The sequence below is a fragment of the Coloeus monedula genome (genome assembly GCF_965178545.1).
Source record: "Coloeus monedula genome assembly, chromosome: 8".
In the NCBI taxonomy this organism is placed as follows: domain Eukaryota; kingdom Metazoa; phylum Chordata; class Aves; order Passeriformes; family Corvidae; genus Coloeus; species Coloeus monedula.
This window is the reverse complement of record NC_138788.1, coordinates 17,145,576-17,172,509: the sequence shown is the minus strand read 5'-3', so window position 1 is coordinate 17,172,509 and position 26,934 is coordinate 17,145,576. Positions and strand designations below refer to the sequence as shown.

Genomic DNA, 26,934 nt, shown 5'->3' with positions numbered 1-26,934 from the left:
AAGATTGGCCATCTTGACTGAAAACTGTGTCCCCATTCCAGTATATAAAACAGCTTTAAAGGTAGTATTTCATATATCTAAAAGTCAAAGAAATATGTATTTCTTTAAATAAAACCATTATTGTGTGCTGGTACCAAATCAAGAAACTGATACTACAGATTCATGTGCATGACCTGTTCAATTTTAATACAATGGAGCAGCAGTCTAAAATAGTGAATCTGAATGAGAGCTAAAATTGCTGGTCCAATGGTAATCTGCAGTAACTTGTGTTTTAGAAGTTCAGAACACTTGATAAGGAGAGCACAATACAGCAAAGATCTTGGTTCATGTCCTTACATTGTCAAATTTGTTGATTGAAGGCAGAGAGTATTCATAGTACTTAAACTTTGTTTTCATCTTCACAAAGTAACTTGCCTTTTTTATGCTTAGGAAAAGGAAAGTGGAACTCAACACAGTTATGTGCAGCCCTCAGGTGTGTTTAGCTAGGACCCTATCTTTGTTAAATAATTGTATCTCAAAGTAGCATTATGTTCTGTGATTTTTCATTTGTGTGTCTTTACAGTGAATGAAAAAGGCACCTAGGTCTTTATCTGCTGCTGTTTAGTTTCAAGTTTCGAAGCCTGTAACATACAGACAAATCAGACCTTCTTACCATTTCAAATATTTGCTAACCTGAAATAGAGCATCCCAACTCCAGCATATTGCTAAAATTCTGTACTTACAATATATGGGTTAAAAGTTGTTTGGGAAATGATGTGTAGTGTGCACACAACAGGCAAGTTTCCAATTGAATTTTGTTATTTCAGAATTTAATTCCTTTCAGGAGGACAAGGGACTATCCTGCATCTTTTCCCATAATGACTGCTTAGCTGTGAATTGCATTACTGCACTAAAATTTCTGATATATAAGAAGGTTGTCTTTTCCTTGACAGATGTACTTGTTCTCTGTCTTGTGTGCACATTGCAGTGTCAGTTTTGACTGTGTCCTCTAGCATCATCCCAGAGGGGAATCAGCTCTTGCTTTACTGTCTTCAAAAAAATTCTTCACAGAATGGCAATAGATGATTCTTGTGAAGTGTAGGCAGCTTCCTTGGCCATGCACTCTTACAGAATGCTCGATGCCACTGGTGGTTGGCAACAAGGAAATCAACTTGCCTTGTTCCATGTGTGTGTGTTACCTGCAGACCTGGCTCGTAGCTGGAGTCAGTGCTGCTGACGCTCGTTAATCAGCTGATCAGCAGCTTGCAAGAGTTTCCTCACTTTGTGGAAGTCAGGTGTTCCAGAACTTCTGCTTTTCTGATTAAGTCCCATTAATTCTGGGAGAACAGTAGGCAAAAAAAGCTGGGAAGTAAATGAAAAGTATGTTTACTTCAAAACTACTTAGTAGGCACAGCTGTGCCAGCTGAGTCCTTCAGGCAAGACCTGGTTCTAGGAAAGATACTTGTCTTTGGAGCAGGACATACTTAATCTGGAAGCTGCCAAATGACAGTGCTCCTGGGAGCTGCACTCAGCCCGTTAGCAAAGACAGGAATGGTAAGTGTTGTTGCACTCAGGCTATCTGATCCTCTAGCTGTGGGCAAAATGCAACTGATTTTTTACTAACATTGTAAGAATCTCTGATATAAACAGAAATGAAGGACTGCTAAAGGTACTAATCTTCCATGTTAGATCACTGTCTATGTCTCTCAGTTTTATAAGCTGTTTAATTTGTCCATCAGGCAGGGTGGTGAATGGAAACAAACTCCATTTATATCAGCATGGTAAATAGAAAGAATGGCCCTGGCAATTTTCTGTAGTGCTGAGGGTGATCAGTTATGCATGTAAATCAATTACAAGTCCTCTTTCAGTTACAGCAGTCATCAAGCTCTCATGCAGGATACAAGAAAGAAGACAACCTGTAACTTGACAAAGGGAAATCATCACAGATATTTGTTATCATTTAGTTTATCGTGTGGTACAGAATTCCTGTCTCTAAAGCAAATGCTAAAAAAAGTCAGCTTTTGCTGCCAGTGTAAATGAAAGCAGGGCCATGCAAGGCAGGTCTGTCTGACACAAGGCTGGGAGAACTGTTCTGTGAATTAAACTGCAGTAGACAATAAGGTGTTCTGAAAAGGTGCATTTGAAGAGCTATGGAAGTAGGCAGGAAGAGTTGAGGGACCCCATCCAAAAATGTTTTTACTCTAAACTCACATAGTGAGTGCTTATTTATTTTTGAAATATCAAATTACTCCCTTTGAGTTCCCTATTATTTCTGGGGGGCTTTTTCAGTGGTTTTTTTTCCCCCTCCTAATACAGGTATAGGGCTACTTAATTTGCTCAAAGTCTCAGAGTTTGTGTATCTCTATTATGAATATTGTTCACATTGTGATGTCTAATTTGGTTTTTGGCAGTAGTTTAGTTATATTAAATGTCTGCTTTTCTGAGAATTTAAAGATAAGGTGTTTATTATGCAGATAAATCCAAATGATAAATCAAAAGCATTGTATTATGGGTATCTGCAGCCTTGGCTACAGGTGGTGTTTGGAAATGCACGATTTACTGGGTTTTGGGCCCCAAAAGGAAGTGAAGGAATAGGAAGGCCTTCACACTAGAGATTCCAAGCCTGTGAAGTATTGTTAACATCTACAAAAAATAGAATAAAGTTGTGCTCAACTCTGGTTTGTAGCATATCCTTGCAGTTCTCAGTGGCACATTTCTGCCCTGTATTTTTTTTTTCACAAGTATCCAATACTTACACAGTTCATACTGTACCAAAGTTGCAAAGTCTTTTGTCAGCTGGTAAAGACCAAGAGAACTCTCCTGTGTGCTTGATGGCCAGGTCATGGCCAAGTGCCTCTCAGGCACTGAGCAAATGCCTCCTACCTGATACATTGAATTAGGTAAAATTCTGGTAGGGAGGGCGAGGACCTCACCTTTTTGCAGATGCAGCAAAGGTGAACGTGGCTTAATTGTGATCCTACTCTGACATACATTTTAAGAATATCAAATGCTGGCAAAACTCTCATTGTTTCAAAACATGGTGGTAATTTGTATCGAATAGGGTAAATGGAATAAGTTAAGGCAGAAAAGTGGGTCTGGTGTCCCCATTAGTGTATTAGCACCACTTCTGTCAACAGATGCAATTATTAACAAATGTAACTATGTAGGAGGACAATGACCTATTAAAACTGAGATAGGAGGCAACATTTGGCAGTGATAGATCTAAACAGTGTCTGGAAGTACTGCAGCAGCTTTCTTCTGCTGGAAGAAAGGTCACTGAGGCATTTTTTTAAAGGCTTCATTGGTGTCTCTTGCCTTTTTTTAAATCTCATTAGAACAGATTATAATCCATTATTATTTAGGGGGCTATTGGAGCTGTACAAGTTCAGTGTTGAACTTCATCATAACAATGTAAAGGACATGATTCAGGCAGTTGAAGGACTTAGGACAAGTTAAGCAATTTAAAACTGAAAGTTCTAAAATGTCATGTGTATGTATATCACTGAATTGTTGTCCAGTGTAGCTGCTTATGCATCTGACCTTCTCAAGGGTATTGCTTTGTTTCTAGTTCTCATGGTGTAGTTGATCCTCATGTAGAGGCTCTCTAACTGCTGTGCTGCCCCAGATTATCACTGTGAAAAAAGAAACAGATATGCCAGGAAGCAGCACAAAAAGGCAAACTCCTGTGAAACCCTTCAGGACTCTGGACTAAACAAATCAGTGTTTTTCCTGCAAGATTTCTTCAGGAGTGCCTAGCTGCACTCCTTTAAAGGCTGTGTGCTTGATTTAGGATCAGGATTTTGGGGGTACTCAGCTAGAAGAGAGTTTTAAGTTGTGCCTGCTTTTTGTGTTGTAAATGTTTGGGGTTTTTTGCAGAGAGAAAAACTTATTTGTTGATGTAACAAAGAATTCTGTTAAGGCTGGAACTTTTTAAGATGATGAGTTTTAAATTCGGTTTCCCTTCTTTCTCATCTTGACAGTATTTGAAGTGACTTTGGTTTTTTGTTTTTCTAGCAAATGACAAATAATCCTTGTGACTGTATCATTAAATACACCTTCCCCTCCCCTCCTTTTATGGAGTTTCTTTTCCAGTAGCACAGCCGTGCCAGGACAGTGCTAGATGGTGGTGCTGTTCTGCTGGTCAGCAGGTGGGAGGCTGTTCTTGCTGTTCCTCCTCTGCAGTGCCAGCACTATGTCCAGTTCTCTCAGCTGCTTCAGGAAGCCCCGGTTTGGCAAGATGCAACGGTGCCTTGACACTTGCTCAATGGCATCCACCACTGTCATGTTCTTGTAAATCATCAGGTAAGCCAAGACCAGCGTGGCTGAGCGGCTGCGGCCCATAACACAGTGGACCAGCACCTTGCCTGTGGAAACAAAGGGACACCATCAGAAGTGACACTGGGTAATCCTTTCCTTTTGACAGTGAAGGTTTCTGTAACACCCCTGTTCTGTCTGATGTTTGACTACCCTTACCAGCACTTGATAAGCTTCTCTTTTTGCATGAGGGAAAACTGAGGCAGTAAATCTTACAACTGAACACCATCTACAGTAGGGATGATCCATTTAATCCTAAACCAAGTATCTTTTTATTTGTGAACAAAGCTTGCAGAGAAGGCCTGGGGGCTGCATTAATTACCACAGCGATCCCTGCTGCAGCCTTGTCTTACATGTCTCACAAACAGTGTGTATGTAATTCTGTGTTTGGGAATAATGACCAAAGCACAAGGTTGTTGGGAGGGTTTGGTGTGCTCTCACACTGTCCTTCCATGAAAATAAATGGATTGCATGGGGGGTGCCTTTCTCAGTTCTACTATCTAGACACAAAAAGTAACCGAATTTGAGTTGTCTTTTTTTGTTCTGACAATAATGTCCTTTAAGATCTAGATTGCATCACTTTATGCCCATTTTTGGGGGCAGAGGATAAGAAAGGCCATAGGCATATAACCAGGGAGTGGAAAGAAACCAGCTCTTAAACACTATAGAAAAGCTGCTGTAGAAATTTCTGGCTAGCACCCTGTTGTGTTGAATGAAAGTAATGTTTCACCACCACCATCATCTGAGTGTTCTAATACAATCATCTCCTTGCAGTAGGAGCCCGTCTTGTATCCTGTGTGTGCAGAGTCTTTGCCAAGAGTTTTCATCTCTGAATAAACATGCCACAGTTTAACTTGGTGACATTGCCTGGTTTAACTTGGGGCTTCCAGAGGCAGAAAGTCCTTGGCTTTGGATAGGAGCAAGGTTGTAAGTCAAAGTGGAACCTTCTGTGTTAGCAGTATCTGGAGGAGGAGAACAGTAAGTGGGTTCAGGTCTGATTGACAGGTTTTGAAACACTTCAAAAGATTTCCAAAAATGATTCAAAGCCCTCGAGGGGTTCTCGCAAAAGGTTGAACTGCTGAAGGAAGTAGATTTGGAGCACTCTCTCTAACACCCTGCTAAGCAGAATTGCCACAGGAGAAAAAAATAAAAAACATGCTATCAGGGCCAATAATAGTTTATCTCTGTTAGCTATGCCTAGTGAGAAGTGCTGGGTGCAAAGCCATGACTCCTGCCGATTAACTCCTTTGCTTTCAGGCACAAGAGGATGTCTTGGCACAAGTAGCACTGCTGTGTAATGGATGCATCAAGAACTGCCAACACTAAAGGATTAATGGTTAGAGTGTGCATCCTAATCCCAGCAGATAGTCTTTGAGGCATCTTGGCAAAATTCCAGTCCTTCTGATAACTAAAAGTGCCTCTTCCTCTCCTGGGAAATGATAATCCATTATATTATTATTGCAAATATTTGAAATGGATGAAAACACTCATTTGTTTAGGCCTTCAGTGCTTCTCTTTAGAGCTTCCCACCTTGTAAATGTGTTGCTGTTGAGGTGATAAAATACACGATGGGACAAGGAACACTTTGCTTTGTGTGGGTGGCAAATGCAGGAGATCTAGGAGAAAATGTAGTTTCATATTGTGTTAACAAAGGCAAAAAATGGCTGTACAATTTTCTGAAATGTCCACTGGTTTAAAGAAAAGGAAGTCTGTCCTCTGCTGTGTGTGAATAGTCAAGAGCCAACTGCCTGTTACAGCAGAACACTTGACACTCTTCTGCAGAGCCATGTCCCTTCTGTATTATTTTGTAGTCTCTTCCATTCTAACATAAGGACCACTCTGAACCCTCATTCCCTTAAAGGGAGTCTGCTCTTGCAGTCTTGGATTCTGACCACTTATATCTTCAAGGTGTGCCAGAATTTGCAGTATCAGTGCACAGAGACAGAGATCTGCTGGGTGGTGACAGGTCTCTGAAATACTTCATTCACTTGACTTGGGTTTGTGTTTCTTGAAAATTTGTCTAGATGCTGCCCTCCGTTTCAAGAGTTAGATGGAGCCATGAATGTTGATGTGTCTTTGGTCAACTGCCTCAGGTCCTTGTATCTGTCTCATAAGCTTCTTCCCACTTTGTTTTCTTTTAAAATCTCTCTTCAGTGTATTTTTCCCCTGACATTTTAATATGAAGTGAAAATGCCGTTCCCCTCTATTCTGCATTCTGAGGAACTAAAATTCCAAAGGAATGAGTATTAAATCTGTAGCTTAGTAGGAAACCAAAAAACTTCTTAAAATAATATCTTCCTTTCATGTTACACAGCCCTCACTGATAAAAATTCTGTTCTATGGTTTGAATTGCATGTTTTGAGAAAACTTTATTCACAGCTGAATGACAGCAAGCATAATTGTGATCCATTAGAGTTTGCCTCTAAAACTTACTCTTATAACTGAAAGTTATAACTTACGTCCATCAGCCCATGCTTAAACCCTGCAAATACAGTTCTGATCGGGGAGTTTCTTCACCATCATGAATATTTTGGATGCTAAATCAGAATTAGGACTGTTTTGACAGCATCCAAATTGCCAAGCTTTCTGGTCTGTTTCAGAGAGGGTCTTCCTCATTAGAATGACAGCTTGTTTCAACAGCATTGACTATTGAACGTTTTCCCAGCAAAAATCATTATATGAAGACATGTATTCAATTAATTTGATCCTTTGGCTGAAGGTCATACCCCAGATACAGCCAGAATGTGATAAAGCCAGAGTAAATTCATTAATACCTACATTCTGGTCACACAAGCTGAAGCTTTTTTCTTTTACCCCGTTCCCTCTCTGCATTTGCTCAGTTCTAATACAAAGCAGCAAAGCAATGTAAAGGTGTTACTGGTCAGAAGTATTTATCACCACACACTAAAGTCCCATGTCACTACCACTGGAGATGGGTGCTTCGTTACTTCATACAAAACCCTGTTTAGGAATCTGGATGTTGTCAGTCAGGAAGGTGCCCACAAAACAGCCTGTTCATTTGGCACTTGAAATGCAGAACACATTTCTGCACTAGATGTGCATTCACAAATGAAGCATTTATATTGTTGGAGGAGAGCACTAGTTACCTCTAGTCTTTTCTTCCATAAGAGGCATCAGTCCACACTTCAGTCTAGCTTCTGGAGTCATTCTGTAAATGTGTATTGGAAAGCTATTGTCATGCTTTAAACTTCAGTGTCTTCCTGGGCCATGCATAGTGACTTTATGCATATCTCTGGCTGGGATAAGAGGTGTACATGTACATTATACTTTTCCCTCATGAGAAAGTTAAGAGCTTGCTCTTTTTCTTCATGAGTGTTACAGTAGTTCTTTATTTTATTGGTCTTCAGAAAAGATCCCAGCTAACCTGTTTAAAAGCCATGTGAATGTGGCAGAAATTACTACAGCTACAGAAATCACTGCAATTTGTAGTATCTACTTGAGTGCAGATTTGTTTGGTTTGGTTTTTTTTGTTTGTTTGTTTGTTTGTTTGTTTTTGGTTTGTACTTCACCCTTATGAAGTACCCAGTCACTCTTCAATTTGGTTTTGTGTTCCAGTGCTGGGCTGGTGCTTGATACTGTCTCAGAACTTCTTGGACTTTGAGGTGTTTTTGAAACAAAAAGGTTAATACTCCCCCCATCTCATCCTTTCCTCTTACAATATTTATTGGGATGCAAGGCTTTTTTCTTGCCCTTGCTGCTTGTTTCTTTACCTCAGTACAGCAGACTAAAGTCTTACAGGAACAGGAGGGTGGTGGGAATGAGGAAGTCTGCATTTCTTATTCCAGCTACTCCAGTCTGCCACTGACCTCTGGCCTCCAGCCATGGCTAGACACAGGTGTGTGTTACTTATCCTCTCCTTTCGAAAGGCAGTGCTTCAGATGCACTTTTTTGAAATGCTGGGAACCTTTCTTCATAAGCATGTAAGCTCCTGAAGCAGTTTCTCCTGCTATTAGGACTTTGATTTTTAAAACTGATCTGCTTTCAAGGTTTTCTCCCAAGCAAGGGAAGGGACTGTTGTGTGGACTGTACTTGCTGAAAGGGTAAAATTGTAAAGACTTGGCTGGCTATTGGAAGCAAGTCAGGTATTAACTGCCTGCAGCTGAGCTAGACAGCCAAGAACAGAAGCTGACACAAGGCTAGAAACTTAATATCTGACCCTCTGATATTAAGGTCTCTATAGGTCAGCAGGAAAGTCATAAGTTTCTCAACTGGTTTCTGGTAAAATATCCTGCTGAGATTTTTTTTTTAAAAGTATGTGGGGTAAAAGAGTAGGAGTAATATTGAAAGTCAGTGTGAGGCCTAGGCTGTAGCACTTCACATCAGTGTAAAGCTTTCTGATAGAACACTGCTGGAGATCAGCAAATAATGAATTGTAGTAATCAAGCTGAGAAATTACAAACACTTTAATGGAATGTTTCTAGATTACTGCTGTCAGAGCTGTATCAGTTCCCTGCTGCTTGGAGGATGGCAGAGAGATAAATGTTATAGGTTGGGGTAGATCTGATGGTCAAGTAGGAAGGGTGGTTTCTATATTTATATAGAGAATCTAATGCTGCAGTGCATGGAGCTGTGGAATGACAGCATGGAATATCTGAGACCACTTGTGTTCTACTCCCACCACTCTGCAACTAACATTCATTAAACCTTTCTTGATAGGGATTAATCAGGAAAAGGATGAAAAGACAGCTAATTCATGGCACCTCTGCAATGTCCAGTTGTCTCTGATGTGTTTATGAAGGAGTCAAAACAACAACAAAAGATCTGTGTCATACAGGACCCCTTGATATGAGCTGTGATGAGAACTTTGATAAAAGTGGTAAGGGGCTCTTGGGGTGGTATTACTGAGAAGGGTCCTAATTATATCTTCTCTTAAACTGGTTCCCCACTACTAGTTTTATATGCTCTGTTAAACTGTATTGGACTTGTTTCATTCCCAAAAGGTTAAATGCCATGGAACTATGCTTTTACTCAGATGGAGTAGATGTTATACTGGCTTGAACCATTTTCAGCACCCTCCTTACTTCTTTCATCCTGAAGTGCATTATCAATGAATTTGGAAGCTGAGTAAAAGAACTGGCTGAGGTCGAAAGTGGGGAGATCATCTGCTTCCACTCCATGGTACTCCACACTCATGTTGCTGTAATATTCTGGTCCCGTGTCCACGTTGCGCTGCCCTTGGGCTGCGTTGAGGATGTGGGTGAATCCTGCCTTCTCAAGGCTGTAGCGATCCAATGCAGTTTTTCTGGTAAAACAAGAGCTGTCATGTAAGTCAAGAAGCTTCTTATTCAAGAATAGAAAATAAATTTAAGAAAACCTCTGACTTGGTATGTTCTAAATGTTAGTGAAACTGATAATGCTTTAGCAATGCATCATTTACCATTTTAAGGATCTTAAGATATTGTCATTCAGTTTGGAGTTGTCATTCTTTTTGGATTTCCTAATTATCTACCCCAGGTCCTTAGAGCATGTTTAATATGAATTTATTTTCCTGTTACCTTTGTAACATAGGCAATACTGGCTTCTATCCATCTTGTACAAGAAGAAACTTGAGATACAGAAAGAAATAGAAGGAATTATTTAAAGCCAGAAAAGGGAATCAGTGGCAGAACTTGAAATAGGATCCATGACTGCTGTTTTCCCCCTCTGTCCCTTAACTGAAACTTATCGAAAGTTAAAAAGTTAGTTTCTTTGATGTGATCAAATGATATTGCAGAACTAATAAAAGAGTCAGTAATACGTGAGTAGTGAAGTCATCTGGGGTTCAAAAAAGCAGCTCTTCTTCCCCAAAAGAAGTTACTGAGTTTTTCCTCCATTTCTTAAAAAAATACATAAACAAAATTTAAAAAGACCCACCCTTCTGTGAATACAACTTCTATCACAACTCTATTTTAGTGTCATGTTTGGTCAAACCAGAGGACTAAAGCAAAAAGAACTAGATGTGGAAATTGGATATTAGCCTTCAGAGGAAGCTGTAAGTCATATATTTAGCCAAATGTTCTCATTTGTTATTGTCCCCTCTTCCCTTGGATGAGGGAAGTCACACAGGAGAGGAAAACTTAGATTTGTATGCTCAATACCCACTGTAGGTGCTTGCCAACAGGACGAAATTCCAAAAAAATGCGGAGTTTGTGGCCAGGGATGTGAAAACTGTTTTTTCTTCCATTACAGAAAGCTTTTAATTTGGGAAAGTTTTGTTTTGAAAAAGCTGTCAAGTTTCACTAGTGACTAGAAAATCTACAAAGCTTTTTACAAAAAGAAAAAATGGCATAGGCTTTATTCTGCTAATATATTTTCACATAAGTACTGCATGATGTAAAAAAGCTTTTTCCAGTCAAAAGTACCTCTTTCCATGAATGTTTCCTGAACACTTCCATGTGTAAATGTAGCTGCTGTCACACAGGACATTGTGGTGGGCTACCTGTTGAGTTTTGTAATTCTAGTGGTGACAGCCCAGAATAGCTTGAAGCTGACTGCCTTTCCAACCTCTAAGCCAAAACCCCCCTCTGAGCAGTCAAGAACCTCATGATTAGAGCATTCAACTGGGATATGGATACTGAAGGTTTTACTTATGCTTGCTCTTAATTTAAATTAAATCCATGATCATTGGATGTTCTGAGTAGATACTGCCCTGCAGAAATTCCTTTCTGGTCAGGAATGATAATGTCTTGATACTAGTGGTATTTTTACCATGAAATAATGTCACACATCCCCTATACAATAATGTAAAAAGTAAATAAAAGCTTCATTTACTGTAGCGATGCCTACCTAATAAGATCAGTAGACTCTGGAGGACAGAGAAGCAGCAGCATCCTGCTGCTAGGGCTGTGAGTTGCCACCTTCACCTCATGTTAAATAATGCTTACTCTTTCCCTTTGTGTTCTTATAGCAGTGACTGACTGAGAAAGACTTTCCTTTTTCTCCCTCCTTTTAGGAGGTTTGTGCCTTAGGATTCCCTTCAGGTGTGTATGCTCTGTATGTACACATTGCCAGCAAAGACACTTCAGTCCTCTACTGAAAGGATGGAGAGTGCTTAAAATAAAAGAGGTTAAATGTCCTGACTGAATGGTAAGGGTGCAGTGAATAATGGCTACTCTTCATTTTGATGTCCTTGAGCTACAGTTCCTGCTTTCAAATTAAGTCTGTCTTTGTTTTACCTCCCTGAGGCTGGAACAGAGAAAATGTGTTTTTCATTCATCAAACTTGGCCCAAAGCATCTGTCCTACAAACTGTGTAAGACTGAGGGCTTCAGGTCAGAGATCCATGCACAAGGAGAACCCTTGCAAGTGGAGATCTACATGGTGAGCAGGAAGTAGGACTGCAGAGTGGTTAGGGTCAGTAGCAAAACAAAGTTTTTGATGGACCATAGATACTATCACACTTTGGCTTCTGCAAGCACTGCTCAGGCTACTAAATAGCATGAGAATTAAATTACCAAGTTGTTCTGAGCAAGGACAGCGTCAAACAATAGGTTACAGTCATTAACATTTGACACTTGTATTTATATGAAATCAAATTTTCCTGTTTCCTTGATTGGAGATTGCCTTTTGACACAGTGGGTGCAACTAATGCATTTTTCTGACTGTCACACTTACAGCTTTGTTCTGTTTCCTAGGATCTGCTTTTGCAATGTTGGGTGGCCTCAGTTTTCCAATATGTATTCAGAAAGAAGGGATACTGTCTCTCAGTAACTTGCATAAGCAGTTGGCTCAGCCTGGCCAAGTTCCTGTGAACTTCCCGTTCCATCTCCCAGTCTTGCCTGTAGCTGCATTCTGGGAATTTAAGGCCCAGGATGGAATTAATCCTCCTCTTTTGTATTTAATCAGTTTAATCATTTTGCATCACAAATGCATTAGCTGTTGTTTTGCCCTTGACCAGTTGGAGGTTGGGAATATGCACACTGTTACTCTGTTTGCTCCATTTGTTTCCTGACTTGGGCTGGAAATGGACTCGGAAGCAGCAATGTGTCAACCTTGAATGGTGTTGAAAAAACTCGTTATAAATGCTCAGATGTCACTAAATCATCTTCTGTGAAATAACTTTTTTTTAACAGCAAATTACAAGTGTACCAAGGAAATACTTGCGAAGTTTTCTACTCCAGTGTCTTTGGCACAAAAGAATTTATGCTCTGTTTTCCTCAATGCTTGGGCTGGGCTGACTTTAAAATGTTACCTGCTTTCTAATTGTGCTTGATACGCAAACTGATTTGGCAATACCCTTGGGACTGAATGGAACTTTACCCAATGGAATTGTTTTCTTTGTAATATAGATGCATATTTTCTTTTTTCCTACTGACATTGCTAATCTGAAAAACTTCAAGAAAACAAATGCTCAGTGCTGATCCCTCAAATCTGTTAAGTTCTCCACATTTTCACTGGAATAGCTGTCACTCAAACTGTGTGTAGGTGTTGTAGAACCTGTCAGTGGAAGTAAGACCTAAAATACTTGCCCTAAGTGGAGCAGGGTCAGTACAGGTCCTGTGGCCATGTGGCTTTTGCATCTGCAGGCTGAGCTATTGCATACAGTCTGTAAAGAGGATGTCAGGCACTTTTCTTAGAGCAGATACCCTGGGCACTTTTATCTATGGAAAGCTTTTCCTAAGGTTCCTCATATATAATGTTGTGTGGAGATATGAAGAAACAGTTGTTGTGTAATAGAAAATAGAGTTCACTGGACTGCAAGAGGTATGTGCCTTGGGCTTTGGAATCTGCATCTTTTGAAGAAAGCTGAAGTGACACTTAGTCTTTTTCAAGAGCAAGAGTGCTTGGTTTCAAACCTAATATGGAGATTAGAAAGTACTTTAGCTCTTTCGTCTTTCTCTCCATCCCCCCAGTCTTACACTCAATAATTATATTTTCATAAGAGATTTCCCTACTGTTCTTTGAAAATTTTTCCCCTTTTTTCTTCCTCATAAAATCTTTCCCCAAAATCTAGGCGAAGAGCCCAGCTGGACCACCACTTGTCATACTGGCTCAGGTTTATCTGCTTCTTACCTCCTGTCAGCCAGTGCTTTGTACTTTGATCATGAACATTACCAGGCAGAGATAGCCTGTGCTGAGACTCTGACACTGCCACAGTGTAGGCAGTTAAACTGGGGGTCATGCTGGGTTTGCAAGCAGGTTGGTTGCCAGCTAACAGAGCAAGAAACAGCCTGGTAAGGCCTCACATGGGGGACCTGTGTGCCTGTAAATGGAAATGTTACTGGGCCCCTCAACACATTTGTTTGGACTGCCCGTAGCCAGCAGTGAGCTCTGGCTTTGTGGGAAGGACTGGCTTGCTTTCCACCCTCAGCTGAGTCTGCAGTGTAGATGCTGTTGTGAAAGCATTCCTGTGTCTGTACACTGCAACCAGAGCCTGTGGGGTTTGTTGTGTTTCATCATGCATGATACTTCTGATTACACCCCAAGGAAAAGGGAATGCTCTTGGTCTGCAAGGATGCAGTTTTTACCATGCCTGAGGTATCAGTGTTTTAGAGGAAAGGGAGGAATAAATCAGGCATAAATATCTGAAAATATCTGATTGGTTGAGGTTACTAACAGCACAGGGTTGTTCAGGGGTATATGAATCCTATACCTTATTGGAGGATTTGTAACTCTATTTCTAATTCACTTTTGACTAGAAAAGGCATAGTTTTTTTCCTTGTAGTTGGCTCACTACCAGAGTGTAATAGTCAAGCTAACAACATTCTTCTTTTCCCCTCTTCAGGTGCTACTGTTTCCTATAAATTGCAATTAATACTTCCATTTTTGTGATTATGGTTGCATTTTAAATAGTCATTGTAAAGATGAGTTTGCTACGAATGCCAGTATAGGTGAAGCTGTAAGCACTTGGCTACTCTTGCAACTGTTTTCATCTTGTACATCTCCACCGTCTGTGCTATTAGCACTTGATTTCCTTTTACATGGTGCAACTGTGGTCTCCAGTGTCTGCCTTGAATGTGAAGTGTGGCACTGGGAGATAACAGTGAAAATTTCAGTGTAATTCAGTTTAGTAAGAGATGACCTGGGCAGATTGGTCCCATGTAAAAGCTCATCAGCTCTTCAGTTCAGAGCACATAAACTTATGCTAAAAGTTAAGTATACCCAGAAGTCCTTTTCTCTATGTTAAGCAAAAGCTCAGTGCTTTGCTGAATCAGACCTTGCCTTTACTGTAGGGCAGATGGACTCATAAACATGTTTTTAAAGCTCTGAGGCAAGGGGGAGTACTTTGATGTGGGAATCCCACCTCAATGGTGAAAATTGGAGATAAAATCACTTTCACATATGGATATATTGATACTAACAGACTCACCAAAAGGGGAAACTGACCCAGACAAAAGTGTCATCCATTTTCAGATGGTTCCCAAAAGACTATTCACCTCTCTTGCGTTGTGCAAGGGCAAGTAGAGGGCTTGTCTGAGACTTTAACTGTGCCTGCTGTCAGTTTTAAGGCTAAGTTTCATAGGGTTAATAGCGAGTGCTGCAGCAAACCCTGCCTTCTTCTGGAAGCAACAATGTAAGCAGTTACAACATGAAAAAGAATGCTTTCTTTCAGGTTGCTGTCTCCAGTGTACCAAATCCCCTCTCTCTCTTTTCAAAAATACTATCATAACAAGCTTTAGTCCCAGCTGATTTTGTTAGAAAGTTGCCCAAATCAATGGAATTAGAAGAGAGGGGAAAAGAATTTGCAGGCACTGCAGCCTGCACCTTCACATGCAGTATTAAGTTTATTGAAAGCAGTTAACAAAGGGAAGATATGGTGGCTCATGAGGAAAGCACAAGTACACCTAAAAGGAAGGGAAGTAATTCTCCAAAATACCTCAGGAGGGTATGGGCAGAGCAACTCCCAGGTAAGTCAGCACCTTACAGCTGATACTGCTTAACCAGATGACTTGGTGTGTTTATCAACTTTAAGTAGAACCAAGTCTCTTAAACTTCATGCAAAGGTTGTGCAATGCAAACATGTTTCAGTATAGACTGTTAAAGCCACGGATTGATGTGACCCAGATTGACAAAACACAAAGAAATCTGAGGCAACATGTTACTAGGAGAGGAATCATCTCTCTCAAACTTTTCCATTTTCTTAAGCGCTAAAGGAAAGCTCAACGCAAGATGGTAATTTACCAGATGGTCAGTGTCAGAAAGAAGCTTGCTGAATATAGGCAATATTGACACTTTCTTAAGAAAATCTGGCAGTTCTCCCTCCTGAGGAGAGATGCTGAGAATTTCCAATAATACTGACCCAATTTTCTTTGGTAACTCCGGCACTGAGGGAGTCTAGAGATAGCGTAGCATTGTATCCCCTTTTCCTTCTGAGGTGTTGCTCCATTTCTCTGGGTACCTCCTGTTCAGTGTGAATTAAAAGATTTTTTAGGTACCACTGAAAATACTGAACAGGATCATCAGAATATGGGATAGAAAAAGATTTAGTAGTTCATTTTCCTCTAGCCCAAAATGGTGGATGTAGTTTTTGTAAGTGATACAACCTAGACAGAGGAAATAGCGCTCTGCTTTCTACACACCAAGGGCACCAAGCACATGTGCTGTACTCAGTTAGTTTCTGGTCTTAACTTCAGTCACTCATCAAATGTTAGAAATCACTGGTAGACAGAGATGTTATACAAGGAAGTGTTACTTGTCTTGGAAACCATTGGAGCGTTGAAGTTTACTGTCCAGTGTTAAAGATCTGATTTTCTGGATTGTTAAACTGCTGTTACAATTGGCAGATTCTCATTCTACCCAAGTTGAAACTATGTCCTCAAGAGTGTTGTTATAATCTAAATCTGCATTTGCTTCTATTTTTATATGATTAATACTGGTGTAGATGCTAGGAGTTCGTAATGCTAAACGGTGGGAGGTAGCTGTTTTCTAACCTGAGTGAGTCCCATCTGTTTTCTTCTAGGTTAGTGTAAATTGTCTTTTTACTTAGTCACTTGGAAAAAGCAATACTGTATTGCTTCTCTGCAGAAAGGTAAAAGGAGAGAATGAGTTTTAGTTAAGCATATATTTAGTGTTTAGTTATTGATCTTAATTATCATGCACTCTAAATTGTAGGTTTGAGTTACGTGTCTTCCTTACCTGCATTAGTTCTGAAGACCATGAGCCATGGCACAGCACAGGCAGAGACCATAGCTTTTCTAAATTGCAAGCTCAGTTCAGCTGCATACCCAGAAAATTATTTTTCATACTTGACTTGTAAAGAATTACATTTCAGAAGATTTTTTTCTCTGGTAATAGTTTGACAACATGGCAAGACCTGAGATTGTGATCAGGCCTTAAAGACTAATGAGATCTAGTGGATGTTTAAGAGGAAAACAAATTGGGAGGCCTTTGTCTTCAGCTGAAATATTCTTTGAACATCAGAAATGCAGAACCCTAAACATCATCTCAGGTAATAAGGCCATCACTGAAGAACTACAAGTAGAAACTACAAGATGAGTAACTGGCAGAGACTTTCCATGTGATCCAGGTGAACTAAGCAGGTTTGGGATTAGCCAGTAAAACTGCCTGTGCAAGCAAACAGGTGGCCAGTGAAAAAAAGGAGAAAGACAAGGCTGCTTTCTATCCCTTTAGAAGACCTCTAAATATGAGGAGGATACATGCAAACACTAATCCTGGTAGCAATTGAATCAAAATCTTGGCCAAGTGTGTTTTATGCCTATCACTGGGCTGTGTCATACAAGTTCCAGTATCTGGTCTTTCAAAGCCCTTGGAACTTGCTGGGGGAAAAATTCAATTGGAGCTGAACACAGCATGTTATATTTTGAGGCTTTGATTATTCTGGCTCTGACAGGCTCATAGAGATTTCATTGCCTCTGGGCAACATCTGCAGTGAAGCCTTGTAACAAAAGGATGGAGTGGCCTCACAGGGCTCCTTGATAGCCTGTATTGCATTAGAAGGAAGATGTGATTACGTAGTCAGGGTAATTAATTAGCATTTCCATAAGCAGTCACAAGTCCTGTTAACCTTGTAAATGCAGGAGGCAGGAATGAAGCACAGATGTGGAGGCTCTGAAGATAAACTCTGCATGTGTGTGTTCATTTGATTTTGCTGATGAGTTCCACCAAATTCTTTCAAGATCAACCTTAATTTAGCATGGCTTCAGATGCAAATACACCCAACATCTGTTCATGGCTTGTGGCATCTCTTTGGCCACCAGTTCTAATGCAAGATCTTAAAACAATACAAAAACCCTGCCACACTGAGGGGGTAAGCTGTTAGTCAGGAGTAAGATATGGAGCTGGCTCCAGCAAAGATATAGAGGTCTGTGGACTTTGCCTATTTCAAAGCAAATTTTAGTTATGGTAGTGAAAGGCTGCATCTTGCCTGCAGACCAGTTCTCCTCTCAGATTTTCTGCCGTGTCAAGTTTGCCCTAACCTGGCTGACAATAGTTGTTCTCCTTTAGGGAATCACATTTTCTGGTGAAGTTTTATTTCTGTTCCCCCCCACCTGCTCCTCACTTGTTTTTCTTTCTCCATTGGTTTTCTCATTCTTTTGTCTTGTCATGTGGGAGACTTGTTTTCCCTTGAAGCACTGTTGGTTTTCCTCCTGACTTAAGACCAGTCCCCTGCAGAAACACACTGCCCAGCATAAGGGGGTGTAGCTCTATGTACCTCTCAAGAAGCTTGTATTTCCATTCCTCTGGTTAATGTGTATGAAGTGCCAGGTGTGTGCTGTATTCAGTCATGCCTTCTAGCTTTTACTAAATTACAAGGTGTAAGAAGCCACTGCTATAGGAAGATTACAGGAAAGAGTCAGTGACTACTGTCCTGGGCTGAGAGACTCACTTCTTGTCTGGTTAGAACCCTTTGTTCAGCAGGCACATTTAGTGCTTCATCACAGAGATTAGAGGGAAATTCTTCTAACAACTTCATTCAGAATAATTCTGCTGGTGATTCTAAACAATGAAGTAGGAAATAAATGCCAGAAGAGGCTGTTCTCTGTGGTGAATCTTGAGTTAGAAATATCTAACAGGAGGGGCAGGGTCAGCTATGGATAGAAAAACTTAACCCTCTTTTCTTTTGTTCCTGAATCATTTGGACAGGCTGTTCCCATGGCTTAGTTTTTTTATCCCACACCACATACACACACACACACACACACACACACACTCTCCCACCCTCATCTCTAGAAGTGGGAGCCCTGGCTTGGTTCAAGACCAGAACTCATGTGTCTTTCTGTTGCCTCTGGCGCCACAGAAGTAATTGGTGGATGATATTAGGAGTCTTGTAACTTTCAAAGCTGTATATCTTTCCTCTTTTATAAGCTGGCAACAGATGAATTTTAGGACCTTTTAAAAAATTATTGAGAACTTTGGAGCCAGTGGGGCTCCTACTTGTGTCTTTCAGTGATGATGTAAAAAATAAATGTCATGTTAGTGAAGGGTGTAGAGGAAAATGGGAATTGGACCAATAATGCCAAAGGGGTAAGAAAAGCTCTCTTGCTCCACTCAGGGCTTGGGTTGGGGGGTTTTCTGATGGCATATCTCCTGCTGCAGCAGTCATCTCTGCTTCCTGGAATAGGCTGTTTCTAGTTTAGTCCTGTGCTCAGCAGAACCAAGTCTGTTTTGTGGGTTTGGTTTTTTTCCAAATCACACTTGGTCTGATCAGTGAGACACATCTCTACAGCTTTGCCTTCCTCAGGGTTCTGTTTGCTTTAATCTCTTGAGCAATTTGGAAATGCAGAGTGTTCCATGTACACAAGCACAGGCTTGGAAATGCAAAAATACCACTGCATGGTGAGCTGTCTCTTCAGTCACTTTTCAAGAATTACATTTTTGGCCTAAACCATCCTAAGGTGTAGCCAACACATCTAGGCCATGCTCTTCTGTGAGTGTAACTGTGGAATGACTTCCACTCACAGATAAATGACAAATTGCTCCTTGAAATGAACCATTTAAAAATAGATCATGATGGGCTTCAACCTCTGCAGCCTACACTGGTGCCACAGCCAGTGCTGTCGCTCTGTCTTTACCAGCAGACCCAGCTGCACTTACTCTGTGCTTTCCTGAAGCAGCAGTAACAGTCAGGGCCATGCTGGGCTCTGATTGCTCTGTAGAACTCTGGCATCTGCCAGTGGTTTCGAACACTTTGCTCTGTCAGTGAGCTGTGTTTAGTAGAGCTTGGTCATCCCCTATGTGGAGATGTATGGGGTATACTTATTGTCAGGGGTACTGTGTACACTTACTCGTCTCCTATGTAGAGGTTGGGCCAGACTTCATTGACGTGCGTGTACTTTGGGCATCCCTTCCAGAAGAGCTGCTCCAGTTCAAATGCACCTGGGGTACAATAGTCCTCATCAGGATCTACTTTGACTGCTGTGTATGCATTTTTCTTCCCAGCATTCCAGCTTCCTGATGACATCTTGTCCATGGAGTAGTGCTCTCAGGATGTGCAAGAAACTGGAATGCAACCAAACCAGAACATTAACCCAAGGAAGCACAAAGCAAGTGACTCCTGCTCCAGCTGTGGGATCCTGGGAGCAGCGCAGACCAGGTGTGATTGAGCATTGCACAAGACAGGTGAACCTGTTCTGTGGCAAACACAGACTTGCACCTGGATTTCTGCCTCTCCTGAATGTGGTGAAGAATATGTTGTTGGATGAGCTCACCAGCAGTGGGAACATAACCCAAAGGTTTGTGATTATTGAAATTCAGCCTCTGCCAGGAATTTGTTTCCTGAAAAATCCACTAGTAAAACTTTGGTAGGTTTAGCAGCCTAGGGATCTAAAGCACCTAGGGGAACTGAGTGCAAATTTAAGTTATTGGGGTTTTTTATCATTAACTAAGACTCTCCTAAAGGCTTGTCCTTTGTGATTTTCAGCAATGTAGGGAGATGAAATGCGTCTATCCAAGCAAATGTTGCATGTACCGTTCTACTCTCTTCTACTTGTCTTTTTCCTGTGTTGCCAGTTGCAGATTCCCTATCTGCTGTATCTCCCTGTGGGCTCTGTTTTGGTTTCTCCTTCTGAGCTCTCTGATGTCTCAGGGTAGCAGTTGCTCATGTCTCTTATTCCCTTGAAGGGAGAAATTGAACCTTGTGGTTCTGAAAGAGACTTGTAACAACATGTGGAGTAGGGCTTGATCTTATGAAGTGTGCAAGTAGAGCCTGCCAAAAATCCACCTTTCTTACAGGCAGTGAACCCTGTAGTTGCTCCCGAAATTGTTTTTTGTGTTGCTTGCTGAATGTTTGTATCCTTTTAATTCCAAAAATCTGGCTAATGCCTTCATGCGGCTATTGTAGAGCTCTCCTGAAAGCAGGATGTCCATTTTTCACTGACATCCCATGTACCCATGGGGTTTGTTTGCTCAGTTTGGGCTCTTTTGTGCCTGTCATGTTCTGTTTCTCTACAAAGCTTGAAAAAGCCAAATGACTCCTGTTTTCTGACTCCAAAGCTGTGTAAGATTGTGGAGTCCGTTTTTGTTTGGCAAGTGTACACCTTTGTTCAAAAATTGGCCTGCTTTCACTGGCAAGGGGATCTATCTTTCAGCCAAGCTTCTTAAAACATAATGATGATGTTTAGCTAAGTGGTCCTCTCTTGAGATTTTTAAAGGGCTCTGAGAATTCCAGCTTGTAGCAAATTTACTTTGGGATTGTCTTGCATGCCTATGTGTAGTACCTAGTCCCCTCTCTCTGCCCCAGTAGCCAGGCCCTGGGAGAGCCTTTTTCCTTCCCATGCCAGAATTATGCTAATTCTACATGCAGACTCAGCAGTGTAGATGATGTTTGTCTGTCAGAGATACTAATCTAAAACAATCTGAGTTGGGAGTGATTAGGCTGTTATCTAGAACTTGCTAAGAACTGCTATTTGTCTAGTAGGGAATTATCTTAACTGAGAGCCTGTTGCCTTGATGCTGAAGGACTGACTACTTTTATTCATGGCTCCATAAAATGGGATGGAGGAAAGGAAGAGAAGAAGAGAAAGCAATGTAATCAGTAATCACAGTTGGTGGCCACAGTGCATTGATTTGTTACACCTCAGAACAGGGTAATTACATCTGCAAATAATAGTCTGTGGTACTGGAACACCGGCACAGTTTGAAGCTTGGTTAACATTCTGAAAACTCGACCACTGCTGAGAAATCTTTGTTTCTGTCTGTCCTGGGAAGCCATATGCTCCCTGAACTTTCAAGTACACTATGTTCTTTTATGCCTTGCCAATGTTATCTGCTGTGGGGATTTCTAAATTGAATTAGAGCACAGGAGAGCATCAGTTGAAATTCCTCTAATAAAACATGCATTTCAGATTTGACTCTACACTATATAAGAAGTAACAGAATTTAACTAGGAGGGGGGGAAAGTGGGCAAAAGGGCTGGTTTGCTACTTAAACTCTGGAAATAATTGTCACGAAGCATTTGGTTGGGGGCAGAAGGGCTTATGTCTTCCCAGGAATCAAAGATGTCTAACTTGATCTCGTATTAGATGTTCTATGTACACCAAACAGAGCTTCAGGAAGACTATTCCCTAGGCCAGCCCTCTTGGAATTAAAAGAGAAAAGTAGATTGGATTTTTTTGGAGTGGTTGTTCTTAATGCTGTTGTGGGTATAAGGCATGAATGTTTAGCACAAGCCCAGGCAGGGAAAGCTCAGATGTCTTTGGCAGACTTAATGTGGAGAGGAGACCATCTCTTGCAGAGCATTCACCCAGTGCAGTCAGATGGCAGCCAGATTGCAGGGTTACCTCTGTACAGGCTTGTTGGAGCAGGCTCCCACCCCTTGTGGTGCTTCATTTGGGCTATAGATGAGTTAGTGCAGGCTGAATGATGTACCAGTACTGTGCCAGCTTGGCAGTCACTTTGTGGCACTGCACTGTATTGGAGACACGCAACCTTAGATCATAGAATAGTCTGAGTTGGAATGGAACCACAAGGATCATTAGGTGAATGGCCCACACAGAGATTGTGAGCCTGGCATTATTAGCACCTTGCTCTGACCAACTGAGCTAATCCCAGGGTCATTTAGAAGCTCTCTGGAATAGTGACTGTCCTTTTGTCCTTTGCATAAAGAACTCTGCACCCTGCTTGCTTCTGGAAGTGCTGCTTCAGGACAGCCTTTTTATTTCATGGAGGAGGGATGAAAAGTCAGCTGGCTGTGGACTGCCCTTGTCCCAGAGGGGTTCTCCCCAGCAGGAAGGTTTGAGCCCAGCTTCACGGCACAGTGAGGAACAGAGCTCCGTATCTGGGGCCAGGAGTTCCCTCCCAGTGAGGCAGGGCAGTCTGTGGCCCATCCCATCCTTTCCCTGCACCCAAAGCACAGCTTCCTTCTCACTCTGCTGGCCTGTGCCAAGGCCAGGCCGTGGGAGCTGATGTGACATGCCCATTCCCTTACTGTGACACCCATGGTGACTGGCTGGACCCGGGGGTGGGCCCTGCAGGTGCTTGAGCCCTCGAGATTGTGACTGCTGAGCCCAACATCCTGCGGGTTCTGCCACTCGATCCAGCGTGTGCACGGAACACTGAACTGCCAGCGCTCCCCAGTTCTGCCGTCATGGACTTAAGGGTATTATCAGAACAAGGATGATAAAAATCCAGTCATCTGCATTTTTATACCCTAATCTTGCTCTTCATAAATAAGACCAAAGTGCATGTTATCTAATAAATTTTATTTGTTAATCACTTGGATGGCTGGAATATTTGTCCCCCTTGGGTTATATGTATATAAATGAAAATATTGTTAGAGATTTCACAAAACGGTAATTCAGAATAATGGAGACTTAATCCTCTTTTCATTAGTGAGCCACTTCAGGACATACACTGTGGTAAATTACACTGCATTTTAAGTCATTCTCAAGTGCTGTGCACTAGAAAAAAAAACATTAAACTAGTTTTGCATTGATAGAAGTAATTGTGTGGCTAATTTGGATAAGCAGCATGCATTAGGAAAGCAAAGGAATCTCTTCTTTATGTTCACTATCTACTCTACAGCTGCCAGATGGAATTTCTTATACAGCTCTTTAGCTTTTTTTATTTTCTTCTTAACAAAGCAGGGAGGAAGGAAAGAAAGTGCAAGGGGGTGGAAAAAAGGAAAATCTGCCAGTCTATCTGCTGTTTAATTCAGAGCATGAACACAGTCTAGTGGCTGGAGCACTAATATAGCAGTGAAAGATTTGCCTTCTGCACTATGTTTGGAGTCCCTTGAACTACTCAAATTAACCCAAATTTTCCAGTAAAGCCCTGTGAAGTCATAGAATGTAGTGGCCCATTTTCAAATCTTTTGATTGAAGGGATGTCTAATCCCACCACAAGATTTGTAGGGGTAAGATAATGCTTTTGGAAATGTCAGTCATTAGCTCTACGGTTTGGTAATCCCACAGATCGGGGAGGAAAACTGAGCTTTCTATCTAGAGGTGAACATCAGAGCCTCGGTGGAGCTGCTACATTTCTAATGCTGGTTTGCCATGTGTAGTGGAAGTTTCTGAGTACTTTGAGACTGAAAGCTATAAGTCATTAGCTACATAACAAAATACTATGTTTCTTAATTTTTTTGGCTCAACGTGCTGTGCTGTGTATAAAGATGCCAAACAATTTGGCAAGATTTATGCCTGGGAGTTAAGATCCAAGTCAGCTGTAGAGACTTAAAAAGAAAAAAAACAGGCATGCACAGACAAGGACAGCATTTGCCTTTGTCCTGTGCAAGGGCCTATATATCCTTTCCTTTTCTGCACCCCTCCCTGGCACAGGGGGTTCCTCCACCACTGCTGTTGTCCCAACCATACGTACTCTGGCTGCCAACCTGTAGCTGTGTTTGAGTGCCTGAAGCTTCAGCTCCTCAATAAAGTTGGAGCCTAGTGGCATTGGTACAAATACGCAATGAGAGAGGCTAAACAAGTAAAAAGTGGGAAGAAAATGGAGAGAAGAGAGTTCTCCTTACTCTTTCCTTCAAAAGTATTAGCTGTTCTGTCAGGCTAAGCACAGGGCTTCCTTGCCTTAATGCCCACTTCAGTCCTTATTTATATAGCAGAATAGTTTAAATTCTTTGCCACCCATGTTTCCTGCTCTTGAAAGTTCTCCTAGCTCCTATGACATTGATCACTTGTGCTAGTGGTGCTTCTGATGCTGGCTTTATTAAATTTAATTTGGTGTGCACAAGTGTACTTGGTTTTGTACTCAGAGTTGTCTAAAAGCTACTTCTTGAAAATACCAGGCAATCACAAATTTATCTGGTTTAGCTGGGAAGCAAAAGTTTTCAGCATTTAGCAAACACCTAAATATACAACCTGTTTGTAAATGTGGAGGCAGATTTTAATCTTATTCCTCTTCTGATGCTTTCAGATTTTGCTTCCTACCTGTTTCCTCATGTCAGGTCTGTAAAAGGAGTGGAGTCATGGTATCATCAGAAGTTTTTTCCAAAGATGCCAAGGGAAGGAAAGAAAACCACCTATCAGCACTGAGCCTTTCATGAGGAGTCTACAAGAGTAATGACATATCTACTAGGCCTTATACCCATCTCAGTGCAGTAGGAGATAAACACAGTGCCCTTGAAATTAGTTGGGGGTTTGACCCTCAAAACTGGAGACTGAAGTAGTTAATCTACTGCCAAGAACACTATATTCAGCAGAAGAACAAAAATGTGCAAAAAACCCCTGTAATTTTGATTGAGAAATCATTTTTGAGCTTGTTACTAAGAAATTACTCCCATTTTCTTTTCTGATGTTGGATAGAGGGCTGAGTTATTTGAATGTTTTTATTTATCAGGCAGAATTCAACACTGTTGAAGTTGCTGGACTTCTATCTTCCAGGGAGTAAAAACTGAGACCTTCTTGCCTCCCAGACAACTGCAAAACTAAAGGTTTTATTTTTATTTACTTCATTCTTTCAGTTTAATGACCACCTTAGATAAGAACTTCACAGAGGAACAACGTTTGTAACAAGTGTGTACAAGAGGGAGGGAACCAAGAGAAGGTAAGGACGGAGAATACCAGTCCTACACTTTCAAAAAATGTGCAAAAGACTCGAATCTAGTTTAGTAACTATCTTCAAGTAAGCACTTGCTCAGTGCTGAAGGCAGACAAAAATCAGATCTAATCAGTTGAGAGTCTTCAGAAAGAGTGAGGGAGGATCTACTCAGCAAGTTCTTGAATTTTTAAGAAATGTTCTGTTCTTCCATTTCCAGCCCACATGCCAGATGCATACCTCCCTTCAGGGTGAAAAAGTACTTGCCCTTTTTGAGTATGACTAAGCAGAGTGCTGTTTTATAAACTGGAAAGTTCTTGCAGAAGCCAATGCACATGTCTGGAGCAGTGTTTGCACTTAGGAAGAGGGTAAACAGTGCTTTAGTTTCTAAGCTTTTTGTAACTCAAAGTACATCAGTTGAGCTGAGAGCTGGTCAGCTGCAGTAACAAAAGCTTGCTTTGTCAGATGATTTCATGAAATGAATTGAAAATGGTGCTCCCTGACATGCTACCCCGTGCTGTTTTGCTCAGACTCCAAAGGCTGGCAGCAGCCATGAAGAGCTGCGTGCTTCCCCTGTAACCTCCCACTTGCTGCACCCCAGGGTACTGCAATGAGCTGTGGCGCTGCAAAGGTTCCTTGGGTGGGGTTGTGTCTTGCTTTGTTTGGTTGGGGTTTTTTCCCTAACACTAGGCAAAAAAGGTTAATTTTTTACAAATACTTCTTGTGATGGAGAAGTCTTTAAAAAAATATTTCTCTAAAAGATCCCTCAAAGAATTTAGCAAATTTCAAAACTGGATTCTTCAGGTACCTGAAGGATACTTAAGCAAAAAGTACAATCCTGTGTTCCCTATTCCTGTCCTAGTCTTCATCAAAATTCATTTACTTCAGTTTCTTTATTTTACCCCTGCATTCTTATGCTTAAAGCATTCATGGACTGTAAAATAGTTCATCTATTGCAGTCATCTTTAAACAGCTTAAAACCAGAATAATTGTAGCCTCTGTGCAATTATTTCCCAGACCCTCCTGCTGTGAATATTCAAAACTAACCAGTTATTTCAGCGAATTTCTAAGCCACATATGACTTTTTAAAAACTTACTTTTGCCCTCATTCTTTATTGTTGACTGGACTGGTTAATTGAAAACAGATTAAGCTGAGATTTTATTAAATATTATGAGAGTGTCCAAAGAAACTTAAAACACAGCATCATCTGAGAGAATTTTAATTCAATTGGAAAAGCTAGATTTGACTGGAGGGTGGAACAATTATTGAAGAATAGGCAAAATATTTTGGGACAGATGTTACAAATCTTAAAAAATTGCATTTTCATTCGTAACTTTTAAATTGAAATTATCTCCAAGATAGTTACACTTTCGGCACCTAATTTCCTAATTTATAAAGTGATTTCTGTAACATGACAAATTTGGTTTTCTAAAGTTATACATTATACTTTCAAAACCTTTTTTGACTCTGTAATAATTTTTTTTTCTCTGCAACAAGCTTATGAAATTAATAGTTACCTTGGCAAGTTTTCCAGTTCTCAGTCCTCTCCCCACTTTACTAAATAGGTTATAAAAGGAAGAAAAAAGGAGCAGAAGTATAGGAAATGTATATTGCTTAGCCTTACCTGTAAGCTTAGGTGGGTGCTGTAGGTAACTGGGTCTTGTGAAGTGCGGCAGAACGACAAAAGAAACCTTACTAACTTTGCAGCTAGAGTCTATTTTTAGAGGAGGATTTGCTGACTCTGACCTTGAG

The 26,934-nt window shown here is 40.9% G+C and overlaps 1 protein-coding gene across 1 annotated transcript; it reads right to left on the bottom strand.

The window, feature by feature from the left end:
* Nucleotides 1–176: 176 nt before the first annotated feature.
* DUSP29 (dual specificity phosphatase 29) lies at nt 177–26,934 on the bottom strand. Its single transcript, XM_082286000.1, has 4 exons — nt 26,807–26,934; nt 19,478–19,691; nt 9,336–9,556; nt 177–4,343 (listed from the first exon to the last, which is right to left on the bottom strand). The coding sequence occupies exons 2-4, from the start codon at nt 19,660–19,662 to the stop codon at nt 4,096–4,098; spliced, it is 654 nt and encodes a 217-aa protein (XP_082142126.1). The 5' UTR covers nt 19,663–19,691; nt 26,807–26,934; the 3' UTR covers nt 177–4,095.

Coding starts and splice junctions, on each gene's coding strand:
- DUSP29 (XM_082286000.1), bottom strand. CDS start 19,662: ATGGACAAGATGTCATCAGGAAGCTGGAATGCTGGGAAGAAAAATGCA. Junction 9,557..19,477: donor AACCTCTACATAGGAGACGA/GTAAGTGTACAC, acceptor TTGTTTTACCAG/AAAAACTGCATTGGATCGCT. Junction 4,344..9,335: donor TGCACTTCAGGATGAAAGAA/GTAAGGAGGGTG, acceptor TTGTTTCCACAG/GCAAGGTGCTGGTCCACTGT.